At 46.1% G+C, this 17061-nt stretch overlaps 1 protein-coding gene and 1 long non-coding RNA gene across 4 annotated transcripts in view; both read left to right on the top strand.

Moving 5' to 3' along the window:
- The first annotated feature begins 4652 nt into the window (after nt 1-4652).
- The window catches only part of ETV6 (ETS variant transcription factor 6), a 253331-nt gene continuing 240922 nt past the window's right edge, over nt 4653-17061 (top strand). For 2 of the 3 annotated variants that reach the window (XM_086714073.1, XM_086714072.1), the window contains exon 1: nt 4654-5141. In XM_086714073.1, coding sequence (XP_086570199.1) covers nt 5109-5141 — 33 coding nt within the window. In that variant the 5' untranslated portion in view covers nt 4654-5108. Of the gene's footprint in view, nt 5142-17061 lie in introns of all 3 variants that reach the window. The other variant, XM_086714074.1, reaches the window with a different exon arrangement.
- Nucleotides 5149-16551, top strand: LOC147579316 (uncharacterized). The gene is made up of 2 exons (XR_015253804.1): nt 5149-9816; nt 9856-16551. It is a non-coding gene; the product is annotated as an uncharacterized LOC147579316 (long non-coding RNA).

Genomic DNA, 17061 nt, shown 5'->3' with positions numbered 1-17061 from the left:
GAGCAGAAAAGAACTGAGATCCTCTCCCAAGGCTTCAAGCTAAGGAAGATATCCAGCAGAGCAGCAAAGCGGAGAATAAGAGCTGTAAATCAACATTTGCTTGTAGGAAAAGTCCTAGTCCTGCCTTCAAAATATTCGAAGCCAGTGGTGAATTGAATCAAACTAAAAAATTATAACAAACCCCAAAGTCAGTTTAATTACACATCATACAGACTCAGTCCCAATCCTGGTGGTATTATAGGAGAAGGCATTAGCCCTTTTTGGAGGAAAACATCATTTAATTCTTTGTCTACTGTGTTTTCACATAAAATGTCCAGCACACAGGAAACAATATCAAGACACGTACACGAATAAGAAAACATAACCCATGGCCAAGAAAGGAAAACATCAATAGAAGTGAACCAGGAAAGAACCCAGATTTTAGAATTGTCACAGTATGACAAAAATGCTGAAGGACGTAAAGGAAAACATAGAAGCCATGCATGAAGATATGGGCAACTTCAAAAAAGTGGCGGAGAATATAAAAAAGAAGGGAAATGCTAAAAGTGAAAAAACAGTGGGAATTAATCAGATGGGCTGGCTTGACAGTACTATGGAAACAGTAAGAGGAAAGAAATGTATAAAAAGATAAATAGAAGGTATCCAAATTGTAACAGATCAGAGTTACTTTAGAACTGTGGACCAAGTAACAGATCAGAGTTACTTTAGGACTATAAAAGGTCATGTGGTCTAATATTTGTATCAGTAGAGTAATAAAAGGAGAGGAGAGAGAACATGAGCAGAAACAATATTCAGACAGGTAACAGATGAGAATTTTCCAAGACGGATGAAAGATATCAACTTATAGTCCAAGAATTTCTGCCAGCACCAAGAAGAATAAATACAAAAAAACAAAAACAAAAACAACTACACTTAGGCACATCACAGTCAAAATTTTGAAAACCAAATTTCGACCTTAAAAGCAGCTAGAGAAAAAAACAGATACTATCCACAGGGAGTTAGAATCTGAACTACAAATGACTTCTAATCAAAAATAACGGAGACAGAAGTGGAATGACATCTTTAAAGTGCCAAAAGGAAAAAGAATCTGTCAACCTAAAATTTATATACTGCAAATTATCCTTCAAAAATGAATGTGAAATAAAGACATCCCCACACAGACAAAAGCTGAGAGACTTTACCTCCAACAAACTGCACTACAAGAAATGCCAAAAGTTCTTGAGGCCAAAGAAAAATGATATCATATCTGCCAGAAGAAATTAAGAAGTATCAGAAAGGGCAAATATCTGGGCAAATTAAAAAGAAACATATATTTTAGTACCTTCATTATATACATGTATTTGCAATTTTTAAAATATCAAAATATTACCCCACAACGTATGTGGGTTTTATAACACATAGAAGTAAAATATATGCCAGTATCATAAGGGATGGGAGAGGGAATTATGGAATAATTATGGAATAATTATGGAATTATGCTGTTGTAAGTTTCTTACATATTCTGATAATAGAATACTATTATTTGAACATAAACTCTTATAATTAAAGGTGTAAACTGTAATTCTTAGAGGACAGCTATATTTAACATAAAGGAGAAAAGCTACAAAGACAACCTAGGAATTTTAGTGGAATATGAAAATAAAATGCCCAATTTGCCAAGAGTTCAGGAAACAAGGAATAGAGAAACAACTGATAAGCGGGAATAAATAAGTGAAACCTTTCCTCAACCATGATTATTGAAAGCTGAATGTCTTTGGAAATTAGCTTTTGCTACAGACTTGATGTTTTTCATGAATCAAACCTAAAACTACAAGGCAAAACAGAGCAACGTGTGAAGTTTGTACTGCAGTCAAATCATTTTGACATGACTAACATTGTTGCAATCACAAATAATATCAAGCTGCTTTATCAACTTCCCATGCTATCCAAAGTGAAAATGACAGCAATATTTCTATTCCAACACACATTTACAGCAGCTACGTTGTTCTGACCCCAAACTACAATTCCAATAGTGGTTTTTGGATTTTGATGCAACTGAAAACTAAATTTCCGTGTTTAAAACCCACTTAACTGTGCAACTGAGGCACTTCCACCTAATTTTCCATTGAATATGATTAATCTGCAATGTAATGGCATGCTAAAGGGGAAATATCAAGAGAACTTAATAGAATTCTAATAGAATTATATGAATGCGTTCTAAGCAATGAATATGCTTGACTAAAATCACACATTCATGGATTGTCAGGACCTATCTGGGTGAGAAAATGTTTTCAAAAATGAAATGTGTAAAATTTCATTACAGATCAGCATTAACAGATAGATGAACAATTAGTTTTGATGATAGAGAACACTAATTCTGAACTGGTGTTCAACTAAGTAAAATGTTAATCCCCCCCTCCCGAAAAAAATTCAATTCCTCTCATTATTAGACTTGATTACAATTATTATTATTACACCTTACATTTTGTCAATAAAAAACATGGATACTTATTTTCTCTCTAGTTATAGAAGTATCTACATAATATCCTCAATTCTACCTCTTTGCACACAAACCCTCAAATATTTTGTGTCTGGCCCTTTACAGAAAGAGATTGCCAACCTCTGGTCTAAACGTACAGTTTTCCATAACTATTGTTTTGCTTTGGAATCACACACTTTCTAATTCAAATTACTTCTGTGAGTCACTCGGAGAAGGTAAGGAGGAAAGGAAGTTGAGAGTTAATTCAGTCGTGAGGTTAAATAATTGTAGCTAACATTGAGCACATATAATATGTAGCAAGTCTCAGGTAATTATGTACCTTGTATATATTTGCTTGAACTCTTATGAGATAGGTACTATTTCCCACCTTTAACAGAAGCTGAGAGTTGCCAAAGATCTTATTGGCAAGTAAGTGATACAGAGGTTTATAGGATTTAATCCAGCAATAGGAGTCAATGTCTGCAACATAAGTAGAGGGATCAAAGGCAGAGAGATAATGGGGGGGGGGGCGCTAAGGAGCTAAGGAGGGTGTCGGATGGGGTGGACTGCAGGTGGAGGAGTTGGTGTGGACATGAGCCCTCTTGGGGACGATAGAACTACCAGGTGACAAAAACTGTTGAGATCTCTGGAGGCTCACAAAAACCCATTTTTCCCACCATTCCAGCAATAGGACTCTTCCATCCCAACCCCCTTAATCACTTCTGGTTCAGAACGTTCTTTTGATGTGTGAAGAGGTCCGAACACATTTTATTATGTGGAGAGTTGAAGACAAGTGAGTAGGAAAAATCGGTAGGGTGGGGAACTGGGAAATCTGTCCTGTTTTACACACACACACACATAATACACACACAATTAGGCACATACTTATACATACGTGTTTATACGTTTGTAATATAATACACATCTACACATTAAACTCCTATGTATGTATCAGCAGGGGTTTGGAATTTAACACATAATTATGTTCTTCAGCGTTTTGCAGTGGACACTTCAGAGCGTGTTAAGAGACTACGAATGACAATAAAAATAAGAGAGCGATCAGACCACATGTGCTCAAGGCTAGAACCCTCAGCCCCGCCGGATTTTGCTTCCCCACGATTGTTTTTCCAGCCAAAGATTCCTCCCCTGGCGGGATCTCAGGGTCATCCAACCGGCCAATGACGGTTTCAGAGAAGCGGTCCCGGGGAGGGGTATTATGTTCGGGAACACGTCCTGTCAACTTTGCAGTCGAGTCACCTATGTCGGTTGGTAGCGGCCGCTATTTCTTTAAATGGACAGCGGATTTCGAAACGGCAGGAAGGGGGGGGGCGCTCAGGAAAAGGAACTCAACCGCCTTTGATAACTGCCCAGCAGCCTTCCCTCCCCAGAACGCGTGCCCGGTTGGGGAAGCGCCTGCGGCGGCCGCACCCCGCCCCCGACCCCCCCCCCCCCCACCACGGGCGCGCGCAGCGCCTGCTCTTTTCGGGGAGCCCACCTTCGCGGGGAATCCCCCCCGCCCGGCAGTCCCCCCGCGTCTGCGGCGCGGCCGCCCGGCTTTGTCTCCGGCGGCGTCGCGCTCCGGCGCTCGCTCTCCCACATTTCCCCGTGTGCAGGCTGTAACCCGATCTCCCATTTCCTGGTGGATTCTCTTAAAGAGGCAGCGGTCGAGAAGCAGAACAAAGGCTATTGTTTTATTTCCTCCTTTGGATTCCGCGTCCTTACCGGAATGCCCCTTCATACATGATTATTCTCACTGCGTCTCTGCTGGGGCGCGGGGAAGCGGGGCGGCGGGGGGGTGGGGGGGGAACCTTGTGCATTTCAGGGTAGCTCAGAGACCGAGGCGGGGAAGGTGGGAGGCGTTTCACAAAACCTGTCTTGTGGTTTCTGGGGCCCCAGCGTAACGTTTTTTTTTTTCCAACGTGTCTCCCCGGACCTGGCGATTGCCCGGCCGCGCCCGGACAGCCGGGCTCCCGGCCCGCAGAGGGGATCACGGCTGCGCGGACGCGCGTGGGCCGCGCTGCGGGGGGCTGCGCCGCGCGCTCCGCTGGCGGCCCTGGCCTCGCGCGGCCCCGCTCCCCCGGCTTCCCTCCGCCGCCGCCCCTCCCCCCGCCCGGCTTTTATTTCCCCGATGCCGGGCTGTAACCCGAGCTTTTATTTCCTGGTGGCTCCTTTAAGAGGCAGAGCTCAGTGCTGGGAATTCACGTCAGTTTCTGCACTGAAACTCTCAAGATCAATGAGCAAAGAGCTTTCTCAGTTCTGCCTTTCAGTTTCTCTCTTCCAGGAAGGAAAACATTCGAGAGAGCGAGGGAGAGCGGCGGGAGGGCGGGGGGCGGGGGCGCCGGCCGCGGGTGGGAGGAGAGAGCGGGAGGCCGGCCGGGCTGCGCCCCGGGTCGCCGCGCCGCGCCGCGACCTGCAGACCCCGCCGCCGCGCTCGGGCCCGGCTCCCACGCCCCCGCCGCCCCGCGCACCCAACTCCGCCGGCCGCCCCGCCCCGCGCGCTCGCAGACCCCCGGGGCGGCTGCCGGGAGAGATGCTGCAAGAAACTTCTTAAATGACCGCGTCCGGCTGGCCGTGGAGCGCTTCTGGGTTGGGGAGAGGAAAGGAAAGTGGAAAAAAACTGAGAACTTCCTGATCTCTCTCGCTGTGAGACATGTCTGAGACTCCTGCTCAGTGTAGCATTAAGGTAAAGATCTTCTCCCCCTCCCTCTGCGTGCTCGGAAACCTTGAGCTGCACCGGCCGGGGCAGTAGTGCTGGGCTCTTCCGAGGGGGCTGTTGCAGTTGCCTCGGTTGCAGTGAATTATTTGGGGCTCCGGGGAAGGAGATGCAGCTCGCGGCGGCGGCTGTACCCTTTCGTGTAACCTTGCTGCTCCCCCCGCCGAGCCCCATCTCGGCTCCTCGCCCCCCCCCCCCAGCCCACCCCCTTTCTTTTTGACAATTAAATGCCCGTCACAATTGGGCAGGAGGAACCCAAGTGGTCTCTAGACCTGTAAGACACCCCCGTAATTAGTGCGCTTTTGTAAAAAAAACAAAAACAAAAACAAAACAACAACAAACCTGCTCCTACTCCTACTGCCAACATGTGACTGAAATGTAACTTTTGTTCCGGAGGGGTGGTCTCCTTAGGAAAAAAAAAAAAAAAAAAGTGACTGCATCTCCAACGGGAGCTGAAGAACTTTTTTTTTTTTTCCCTTAAAGGACTCCCGGGGTCAGATCAGACTGGATTTTCCCCCCCTCCTCTGATTGTAATTTCAAGCACTGTCGGAAAGACAGCCCTGGTGTCAGCTTTTCCTGGGCATTTGCACAATGAATTTCGTTCTTTCTTTTTTAAACCAAGGTAATTAAAGTTGCCGAGTGGTTATTGTACTCCGATGCATAGGAGAGTTGAGTAATCCCAAAGTAGAAAACTCCTGTGATGCATTATCTGAGTGACCAGGCAAAGTGACCTTCCCTGTTTGACAGTGCGGGGAGGGTATCTGAGAGTAGAAATCTCCCGGCTTTCTGGTGGTGTTTTGCAGCATTGTAAATGCAGGATGGTGGATGTTTGCAAACACGGTGTTTGGTTCCAGTATACGTACATGTGTATGTATCGATATCTATAGAGCCGGTGGTGCTGTGGTTTGTTGCTTCTAAAAAGTTGTAAAGTTTGCCACCGTGAGGAGGCAAGATGATTTGTCCATTTCCCCCAATTATTTTTCCTGTCGCCACATTTATTGAACACTTTATTTATTTCACGATTCCATCCGTCCCCCAGGTGGAAGAGCCTTCTGCTTCTGCCGGAGGCTGAAGCCACCGAAGTTTGTTTGTTTTTGGCTTGGGCCGTTTAATATGTGCTCATTGAGTGGACACTGCAGAAACAATGAACAAATAACCTGTTTTCCTCATCTGTGGGGAATTAGAGAAACCTTTCCTGTTTTAACATGGCTTTTCCATTAGGGTCTGTTTAAAGGAAACAGTATTTTATTATATTTGCTTGCTAGGTTTTCATAATCATACTCAGATTTTAGTGTTTCTTATCAGGTGAGATTTTCATGGATTTTAAGATAGGGCTAATGTGAACTTAAAAAGTGGGTTGGGTTTCTTTGTTTTTGCCTCACAGGAATGCCCAGTGGAACTTTTGTGTTTGTGTATACCTGGGGTTATCCGTATGTCTGTGGTGAAGGGGGTGTCCCAGTAAATAATTTAAGCTACTTGTATACTTCAAAACTAGTTTCTTTTGCTGTATAAATTAGATTCTACAGTGAGCACGGTATGGATCATCTGTTTGGACGCTTCACAACACAAACAGAGGGAACTGCATAATAGGGATTAAATCAGTAAATTGTATTTAATTCGATGGCAGTAACTCTGGCATCAGGAAAACCGGACCAGCTACGGGGTCCTCATTTTCGGGTGACCGCAACAAAAAGCTATCCTTTCTGTGACTTTTCTTGATACTTCTTTTAAAGGGACTGCATATCCCCACCGTTCTCATGGGCTGATTTATGTGCGTGCATAAATCAGAAAACTCCTACTGAGTGGCTGGTTCCGTTGTACTCCAGTGAGAAGAGTACAACAGCCCTTTCCTTGCTCAGACATGCAGAACCAGTCCCAAACCCAGACAAAATACCGTCTTAAATGTGACATAAAAATTTCTTCCCTTATTGCTTACCCTCAGTTTGTTTGTTTGCTTTTTTTTTTTTTTTTTTTAGGTGCCTCTTTTCGTGACTTTGTATTTCCGTGTAATTGAGCTAGATTGAATGTCCTCCACTAGTAATGAAGTATCACTTTTATTTGGATGGTTCTTCACGGAGCCAGATTATGACTGTTCTGTTTGCTGAGACCGTGCATATGTTTAGGTGCACATAGGTGAGGGGTATTTTTTCCAAGGCGTTTGCTTAATTTGCTGTGTTCCAGTAATAAGTGCTGCAGATCAAGGCCTGGGGATTATTCCGGGTCATCTGAAAATGTTCTGGTGATGTGTGCAGTGTTTCATTTAGTCCTTGGGATGTGGTACAGTGACTGCATAATCAAAAATGTTTGCTGCTAATCCGCAAGCAAGTGCCGGGATTGCTTTTAGAGCCCAGTAAACAATAAACTTTTCTGCGGAGCAGAGAAGGAATGTCAGAAGCTGTCAAGGATGACCTGATGAATCTGATGGATTGAAGACATGTGACACGGAAGCGTGGCTCTGGGTGGAGAGATTTCCCTTACTTGTCCACTCCACTCCTGAAACCTTCCTCCCTTGCTCCTGTTCCTTACAAGCAGCCGGTCAGCAAGCGGTAAACTCGGCAGCTGGCGCGATGGCACACAGAGGCAGCCACGGAGGGAAGTGCTTAGTTTACTTCTGAGTAGTGTCTGTTCTACTAGAAAAGACCAGTGTACCATTTGGGTGCAGTTTCTAAGGTGAAAGTTTTTGGATCAGTCAATCAGCGACACCTTTGTACGTATCACTTGTGTGGCAGTGGGTGACATTGGATGCCCGATAAAGCGCTTTTATATTTCTTTGGCGTTTTATAGGCATCTTTCCGTCACATAGGGAGGTGACTTTCAGATGCGCATTGTACAGGAGGAGACGGGTTAACTAGCCCAAGATCACCCAGACTGTCGTGGAGCACCCACCGTTTCTCTGCACCGAGCTGCCCCACGCGTGGAGTGACACTCTGGTCCAAGAGTTTAAATGCTTCCCTTCCTGATCATTGGGATTGTTCAAATGTAAGGACGGGGCAACCAACTATATAAAAAGTCAAATAACTTTTTTTCAGAGGACTGTGTGGCTGACTGCGCCGGTCATGGGAGGAAGGAAGGGAGAGGCTGTCTTTTCCATCATCAGCCTTCACCTTCAAATCACCTGTTCAGTGTTAAGTTCAGCCAGCTTGCTGTGGAACGTGGCTATGGCCCAGCAGACATAGTCCTTCATGTCTTGGTAGGCTGTTTTAGTCGTGAGGGCCATCCAGGTTACCAAAACTAGTGGTATAACTTCCTCTTCCCCTTTTCACTGCCCTCCCTACTTGTCTCTACTCTCCAATATGGTTGGCTTTCTTGGCAGAAAGAAATCTTTTTTCTTTTTTTTTGCTACTAACTTGGATGGATGGATGGATAGATGGATGGATGGATGGATAGATAGATAGATAGATAGATAGATAGATAGATAGATAGATAGAGTGAGTGAGTCCAGGTTTCCCCTACCGGACTCTGAGCTCCTTGGGTTTATCGATCATTGTCTTTGTATCCTGCTACCTAGCTTGGCACCTGGCATAGACATGTTTCTCAGTAATGTTTGCTGATTTGAAGTGAGGCATGGGAGGAGGTCATTGCCCTTTCTTCTGTTTGTCCCTGTGTACCAAAGGCTGACTTAACACCTGCATCCATTAGCTTGCGTCAAGTATTTAATAGAGACACACTGCTCTCTCAGGGAGGCCTACGACACTCTCTGGGTGTCGGTCCAAAAATGATTATCAGTAGAATTTTGGTATAATAATACTATTTTTATCATTTTGGTAAAGTTAAACAAAAACGTTTGTGTCTAAACAGACAAAGGAATTGAGTAAAAGATCATAAAAGGGCCTGAAGAATTACCTTAGAATCACGTTAGGCTCAGATTCGCAGGCTTCTAAGTTTCCCCCAGTCTCTCGGACAATTGAATCGGGGAACGTTCAGGCTTTCAGAGCTGGAAGACCTTAGAGATCACTTGGGCCAGCCTCTTATTTTCATAGGGAGGGGCTCCAGAGAACGCAGTGGCTTGGCTTTAGCTAATTGGTGACCGAGCCAGGTTGAGAGCAGCGCAGGCCGTGTTCTCAGGCCCCTGCCTTGCATTTGCTGGGTTCATGGTGCATCCCTATAAAAGGCCAAGGACATTCGATACAATAGGCTGCACTCTCTCCGGCACTTCCTAGCTTGGTCCATTTTAATCCCAAGCCAGCTGGTATGAGGGCACGGAGGTATGTGCCAAGGAAGATGCGTGTGGGGGGGGAAGCCCGGGGCCCAGAGGGTGTATTGTTAGACGTGAGAAGAGGAAGGAGTAGGAGTTGGGGATCAGGGAAGAGGGACTTGACAGACTTGTATTTGCACCACTGTTTGCAGCACCAACTTTTTTTTTTTTTAATTGTAAGACACGCACGATGTTCCGTTTACTGTCTTACCCGTGTTTAAGCGTCCAGTTCAGTAGTGCTAAGTATATTCACATGGTTGTGCAACAGATCTCTGGAACTTTTTCGTCTCGCGGCTCGGAAACTCTGTACCCACTAAACACGAACTAAACCCTGCATCCCTCTCCCCTCCTCCCAGCCCTTGGTAACCACCTTTCTGTTTTCTGTTTCTATGATTTCGACTACTTTAGTGCTCTGTGGAAGTGGAATCCTAGACTGTCATTTTGCTTATCGTAATGTCTTTGAGGCTCATCCATGTCGTACCGTAGCAGGTAATGCCTTTGAGGCTCATCCACGTCATACCGTAGCGGGCATGGGATTTCCTTCTTGTTTTAAGGCTGCGTAATATTCCATTTTACGTGTATGCCACGTTTCCTTTACCCGCTCACCCGCTGATGGAGATTTCGGTTGCTTCTGTCTCCTGGCTGTTGTGCATCAAGCTGCAATGAACTTAGATGTGCAGTTATGTCTTCGAGATCCTGCTTTTTAAATTTTTTTTTTAACATTTATTTATTTTTGAGACAGAGAGAGACAGAGCACGAACGGGGGAGGGTCAGAGAGAGAGGGAGACACAGAATCCGAAACAGGCTCCAGGCTCTGAGCAGTCAGCACAGAGCCCGACGTGGGTCTCGAACCCACGGACCGTGAGATCGTGACCTGAACTGAAGTCGGACACTTAACCGACTGAGCCACCCAGGCGCCCCCCGAGATCCTGCTTTAAGCCCTTTGGATGTATGCCCAAAGATGGGACGCATGGAATGCAGCAACACTTTTTTTTTTTTTTTTTTTTTTACAGTGTGTGAGAAGTCTGGTACTTCTGTGCTGGGCTGAGGGAACTGGGCCTGTTATGAAAAGCGCCCTTTTCTGAGGAAACCTTGGGTGGGCCATAGGCTCTTTTATCTAGGGGTGGCCAAACTTATACCTCAGTTGAGGTGTAGTAAGCTTCCTGTTTCACACAGTATGAGCTAAAAGCATGGCAGTTGGTCCTAGAAAAGTAGCTTCCTTCCTTCACATAGGTCAGTCAAGGGAAGAGGTACCCCTGATGTGGCTACCAGAGAACCCAAAGAAATTCTGTAAATCTGACTTGAGCTGCGTGCACTCACGCCAAAGAAGGTAGAGGGGCAAGGAGGCACGGGGTTATTGGGACGAACGGGAAGAGCCGTTTCATTTTATTACGAACTGTGAAAAGTTGCCCTTTGGTGTGGTTCTCCCAGCTAAGCAGCGCAGTGTTAAATGAAGCCCCCTGGGGTGTGGGGGTTTACAAATGGCATATTTTTCTCTGTGACTGTGACTTGAGAAAAAGCGCTGGTGTTCGTTTTCAGGCAGAGTCTGGCCCTGCCGTATTCGTTGTTAGATGTGTGTCAGAAACCAATCTCTGTGTGTATTTGTTGCCGAGAATGAATGTGAGTACACTCAGGGTTCCCAGGCCAAAAGGGGCCCCGCTGAAAAACTAATCCCCGCCACACCTAGTATTTGGGGAGTGGAAGAGTAGGCTGAATTAGCAAGAAGTTGGGATTATGGCCCATTGAACAGAAAACACATTCTTATTTATTTCTCAACATACAGGAACCAGACTGATAAAGCGTTGTTCACTGGGGCGTCTCAGGATGAGCCCCAGCGAATAGGCAAAAATGACATGTGTTCCACATCACCTGTTGGTTAGAAATGAGTGCTACTGTGTGCTCGAAACTGTTCTTTCAGTGTCGAAATGGTACCACAAATATATCATTTGCCTGATAAGCCTTTCTTCTGAGGTAGTGAAAATGTACAGTTTATCTGGTCTTTGTCTAAATGAGCTGGAATTTTCAGACTGTGGGAGGATGGTGGGGGTGTTGAGTGAGGAAGGCATTAGCCCGAGTTTGGTAAGCGTGGACTCCCAGATGATCATGGCCGCGTCTGGGTCCTGTGGACTATGCTAATGGAAAACTGGGGAACACTTGCATTTTGGAGCTTTCCCAGTTCTGTGATTAAAGGTGTCTGTCAGCTGTTTTAGTGGTCATTGCTCCTACCTTTTCTCCCCTTCCTCCTCCTTCATCACCACCACCACCACCACCACCACCAACGTCGTGTATGGAATACCCCTGTGTGCTGGTCTGTGTGCTAAGGGCTTTACCTACATTATTTTGCTTACTCTTCACAACTCTCTCGAGGAGAGAGATTCTGAAAGATTCTGAAGCCCAGAGTGTTTAAGCCATGGATTGGTCCAAGAGCTCACCTGCCATAGGTGGTAAAGCTAGGGCCTATAGTTCCAAAGCATTTTCCATGACTGTTCTTGGGTGCGGCCATCTTTATGAAGAGAAGTAGGAAATCGAGAGTGACGGGGGATGGTGGAGGCTCCCATGAGCTGGGATGAAGGACAGGAATGGGGCTGCAGAGATGTTTATGAGGCCCCAAGTTCCCTTCCCATTCCGGGTTCCCCGAAGGTGGATTTCTCCTCACTGTTCCTCTCACGGTGTGGAGAGCTAGATGGCCACACTGTGCAAACCATCTTCGAATCAATGTCCAGATCTTCCATTTTTATTCCAGTCTCTGGTATTCTCTAGCGATGTTTTGTCTTTTGACGGGTTTCATTTTGGGCCCTTTATGTTGTCAGAAACCTTTCTTTTCCCTCTCTGCCTTTTTCTTCTTTCCCCTGGCACCTGATTTCGCCTGAATGTGGGCGACAGGCTGTGCGGTGTCCTCTCATCCTGTCCAGCCTCTGGGTTGGATGCCTTTGTCTGCGTTACTCTCTGGTCAGTCTCTTTTCCTTCTACAGCTTTTTTTTTTTTTTTTCCCTCCCTTGAAACTCTTTATACCATCGATCAACGTAAAATTTTTCTTTAACCCATCCCTCATGTACATCCTCAATACTGTTTGATTTCTAGAAATCTGTTTGAGATCTTTTCGGATATTCCCTGATTATCGCCTACCACCAAAGGAATCATCTTTTTTTCCCCCCTCCCTCTTTCCTGATAGCCTGACCACACTGGCCTGGTTTATTTTACTTGAGTGAAGAGAGGATTTTGGCCATCTGACTTCACAACATTTTGGATTTGAATGGCTCTAACAAAGCCTGTCTACAGAGCAGATGTGGGGAAGGAAGCAGAGAGAGAGAGATGTGTGGAGGTAATAAGAAGGAATCTAAGAGCGCCCAAGCCAAATTTCTCATGAAACAGATGAGGAAACTGAGTCCGTTGGCATTTATTTATTAATTTATTAATAGTTTATTGAGACAGAGCACAAGCAGGGGAGAGGCAGAGAGAGAGGGAGACACAGAATCTGAAGCAGGCTCCAGGCTCCGAGCTGTCAGCACAGAGCCTGACGTGGGGCTTGAACCCACCAACTGTGAGATCATGATCTGAGCCAAAGTTGTACGGTTAACCGACTCAGCCACCCAGGCACCCCTGAGTCCTTTGGCATTTAAATAGCATGCCTGAGATCACATTGTGCATTGTACCTGAGCCAGAGTCAGAATCAGGTGTTCTGTCCTCGGGCCATGTCCCTCTAACACTGGCTGGGGAAAAGTGATACAGAGCAGACATGAATTCAGAAAGTGGAGCTTTATCACAAGGACTCCTATAGAGTTAAACCCATTTGTATGGCACCCCACAATGACTGATGATATTAATGATCATAATTATGACTTCCAAGTTAAAGACAAGCTTTAAGTTATGAGATTTAGGAAGTGAGAAAATGTAATGCATTTTGGAAAGCTATCCAACAAAAATGTTTGGCATAAAAATAATGTGAAGTTTTAAAAGGCTACGCTTCAGTTATCTGGATGAATGACTTACGAAAAATATGTTAGTCCCCAGTGAAGACAGGAAGGAGCTATCCAATAAATCTGTATGCTCACCAGACCTGTGTACTCCTTGGGGGTATTTTCCCTTTGTGTGTGGGAGTCAGACATACGGAAAACGATCTCATTTCCTGAATGACCTGAAAAGGACGCATCACCCCGCCAGCACGAGCACTAAGGGTGAGCGTGCACAATGATGTAAGTGTCGCCACAGTGTAGTTCCAGTCACCTCTACTTCAGATTTTGATTCGCATTTTATTCTGTCTGGTGTTCTTTGGTTCTCATCTATAAAGTCGATTTCCCTTAAGAGGACTGTAAGTTGCTGGGAAGAGGGGGCCAGTCATTGCCTTACCGCCGAGTCCTTCTCGGGGAAGACCACAGACACGGGAGTGGACCGACAGGAGTGTGAATCCTGGTCCTTGAACTTGAATTTATTAATCTTCATCTTCAACCTGTGAACTCATCTGAAGTGCTAATAAAGATACGTGTCTCTTGGGATATGTCAATTTCATAATGCAGCAACTTACTTTGTTAAAGAAAAAAAAAAAGGTAGTTCTCTCTCCCTTTATGTATCCTCCACAATATCTAGATCTGGAAGGAGCTAGAGATTTTCTAGAGCGTGCCTACGTGATACAGTTGGTGCAGCGGCCAGAGATGTTGACGGTTTGCTCACGTGGCTGGTAGGTGGCACCTTCCAGAACCAACGATCTAGGTCTCCCCAGTTGGCCGACTCCCAGCCAGCGTCCTTGCCACTGTCCCACTTGTTTCTCCTAGGGCTGGGGTCACTCAGTCCTGGTTGAGCAAAGCTCATAGTTTAACTTTAATTGAATGCAAGCCTTGACAATAGGACAGATGAGCCAGCTGCGGTTACATGATAATAACCAAGGCCTTTGGCATCTTCCAGTAAAGTTTTGAGGGAATGGCTAGTACGGTTCTGAATAAGTTTCAAAGATAAAAAGAAAAGGAAAAAAAAAAAAACAACCCTAAGCCTGGAAGTACTGTGCAGTGACTCTAACTAGCATTATTACTCAGCACTCAAGTATTTGAACCTACTCAGGGATCCGCTGGTTCACACAGTTGCTTATTATTTGCGGCTGGGGCGAGACTTGAACGAGGGCATCGGTTCTTTAGTCTGCTTTTGTTGAACAGGCAGTTCCACGTCTGTCTGACCACAGAGCAGACACTGTTTGCTGCGGGGTGGTGAATTTCCAGTTTCAAGAGCCGGGAGTATATATGGCTCTTGGTGGAAGTTTATACAGAAGAGTCTGAGAAAGCCAAATTTGTTACTTTGGGCCATGAGGGAGCCTTTGTTTTTAGACGTTCAGGGACCGACGTATCTGTTTTCAGCAGCTTTGTTCTCTTTGCCGTGGACTTGAAATGCTTTCCTGAGTTTTCCTCTGCGTGTCCACGTTCAATGACAAGATGAAATGAATGACCCTTTTTGAGGCACAGTGGGGAGAATGTTGGCTCCTTGTCTGCTGACCCCACGCGGCGGGCATGCGTGCTTTCGGGCTATTGGAAAAAGAGCATAGGTTTGGAAAGAAACCGTTCCTCTGCACTCTTCCTTGGAAAACACAAGTGAAAGCTGGATATTTTCTTCTCAGCTGCCTTGTCCCCTCCCCAGTGGGTTATGACGGGCCATGTAACTTTATCTTTCTGGAGACTTATCTGTGTAACAGGCAGTAACCCCTGCTCCACTGACATCCCCTATATGTGAGGAAGCAGTAACCAAAGATGAGATGCTGACTCTAAACTATTTCCTGGAAGAAAGGAGCTGCAGATACAAATCAGGCTGGTGATTTAAAAAAAAAAAAAAAATGAAGCCCCAAAGAACAGCCTGTTTGTCTCTGAAGTTACCCATTTCTCTAACACCTTTCCTTGTCCCCTAGTGAAAGTGTGGGTCTGGGTGTGGCCCTGGTGACAGCGTTGGGAGATGGGAAAGAAAGGAGAGGGCTCAGATCTGCCCGCCTGGCCACGGGTGTGGCCAGAGCAGCGCTGGGCTCCCTGATGGAGAATCCAGGTCAAGGGACAATTTAGAGTTTGTGTCATCCAAAGCCTACTAATTAATACTCAGATCAATACATCTGCACTGGGGTGGGCAAGAGGGAATGTCACAGAGACTTGATAGAAAGGGGGGTGGGACTTTGCTGAGCTCTTTTCTGGATTGTTCTGAGGAGCTCAGCCAAGGGAAGGGGACTTTTCTCCACCTTAGTTCCTTCATTATTCACTGTTGCTTCAAGACCATTTATCTTTCCCACAGTGTCCTTGACCATCGAATCAGAGTCTCCTGCCAGAGGAGAACCACATAAGAGAGTCTTCTGACTCACCATATGGTCTAGCTGTGTCTTTTCACGTATAGGCAGACTTGTGATCACAGGTGGGGCCCCCAAGGGGACAGAAGTGGATTCTCTTTCCTCTGGGCCCGTGTGTGTCCTTGTGCCCAGCTTCCTGACACAGAGTTGGTACACCCTCGTTTTGGGAGATGGAAAATCGGAAGGATTGGACCCCTGGTGCATTTTGTAGTCGCTGTGTCCTCCTTTTGACCTGAGATGTGGGAGGTTTCAGATCTGTGTCATGAGGTCACGTGACTGGTACTTTGCACTGTTGAGACCCATGGCTCTCCTCACTCGTGGGTCTTGACATTAATGGCCAGTGATGGGTGGGGACAGCAGGTCAGGAGTCCCTCTCACTTGGTGCCTTTGATGTGGTCTGTGTTCGAAGTAAGGTGAACGAGGTGGGGAGAGCTGTCATTTGGGACTGAAATATGAGTCACATAGGATCTTGGTCTGGGGGTGTCCTCTTCCCCCTGACCAGGAGGCCTGAATGACCCAAGGTGGCTGACTACATCCCAGATCCCCTGGAAAACTGCTAGCTCTTTATTTGACTTTGTGCCATTTAGTCCTTCCCTTAGTCTGCTGACTTGAATACTTTAGGATGAGGTGGAAGGAGAGACCTTATGAGTCGAAAAGGTAAGAGTTTTTACCCTCCCAGGGCACTTGGGTTGGGTGGCTCCGTTGGTTAAGTGTCTGACTTCGCCTCAGGTCATGATCTCACGGTTCTTGAGTTCGAGCCCCACATCAGGCTCTCAGGCTCTCAGGCTCTCAGCTGTCAGCGCATGGAACTCCGCTTGAGATCCTCTGTCCCTCTCTCTGCCCTTCCCCTGCTTGCTCACTCTCTCTCTGTCTCTCTCTCTCTCTCTCAAAAATAAGTAAACATTAAAAAATTATTTAAAATTTTTTTTTCAACGTTTATTTATTTTTTTGGGACAGAGAGAGACAGAGCATGAACGGGGAAGGGGCAGAGAGAGAGGGAGACACAGAATCGGAAACAGGCTCCAGGCTCTGAGCCATCAGCCCAGAGCCCGACGCGGGGCTCGAACTCACGGACCGCGAGATCGTGACCTGGCTGAAGTCGGACGCTTAACCGACTGCGCCACCCAGGCGCCCCTAAAAAATTATTTAAAATAAAAAAGAGTCTTTACCTTCTGAAAACCGGAGACACAGAGGCTCACTTTCTGAATTTTGCATTGCACTTTTTTGTGTCTCTGAGACTCTATGCCTTTGACTGTGAGCTGGGTGGTGATGGTCCATTTCTCTGCAGACAGAAGCCCCCTGTAGGTCAGATGTAGCTTTTGAACACAGTGGAATCCAGTGGGGATGTTGGAGGGCACAGGAAGGCCAGAGTGATGATCTTATCATCT

The sequence above is a fragment of the Puma concolor genome, chromosome B4 (genome assembly GCF_028749965.1).
Source record: "Puma concolor isolate L17-30 chromosome B4, mPumCon1.1.hap2, whole genome shotgun sequence".
NCBI classification, from domain to species: Eukaryota; Metazoa; Chordata; class Mammalia; order Carnivora; family Felidae; genus Puma; species Puma concolor.
This window is presented reverse-complemented; position numbering and strand designations above follow the sequence as displayed.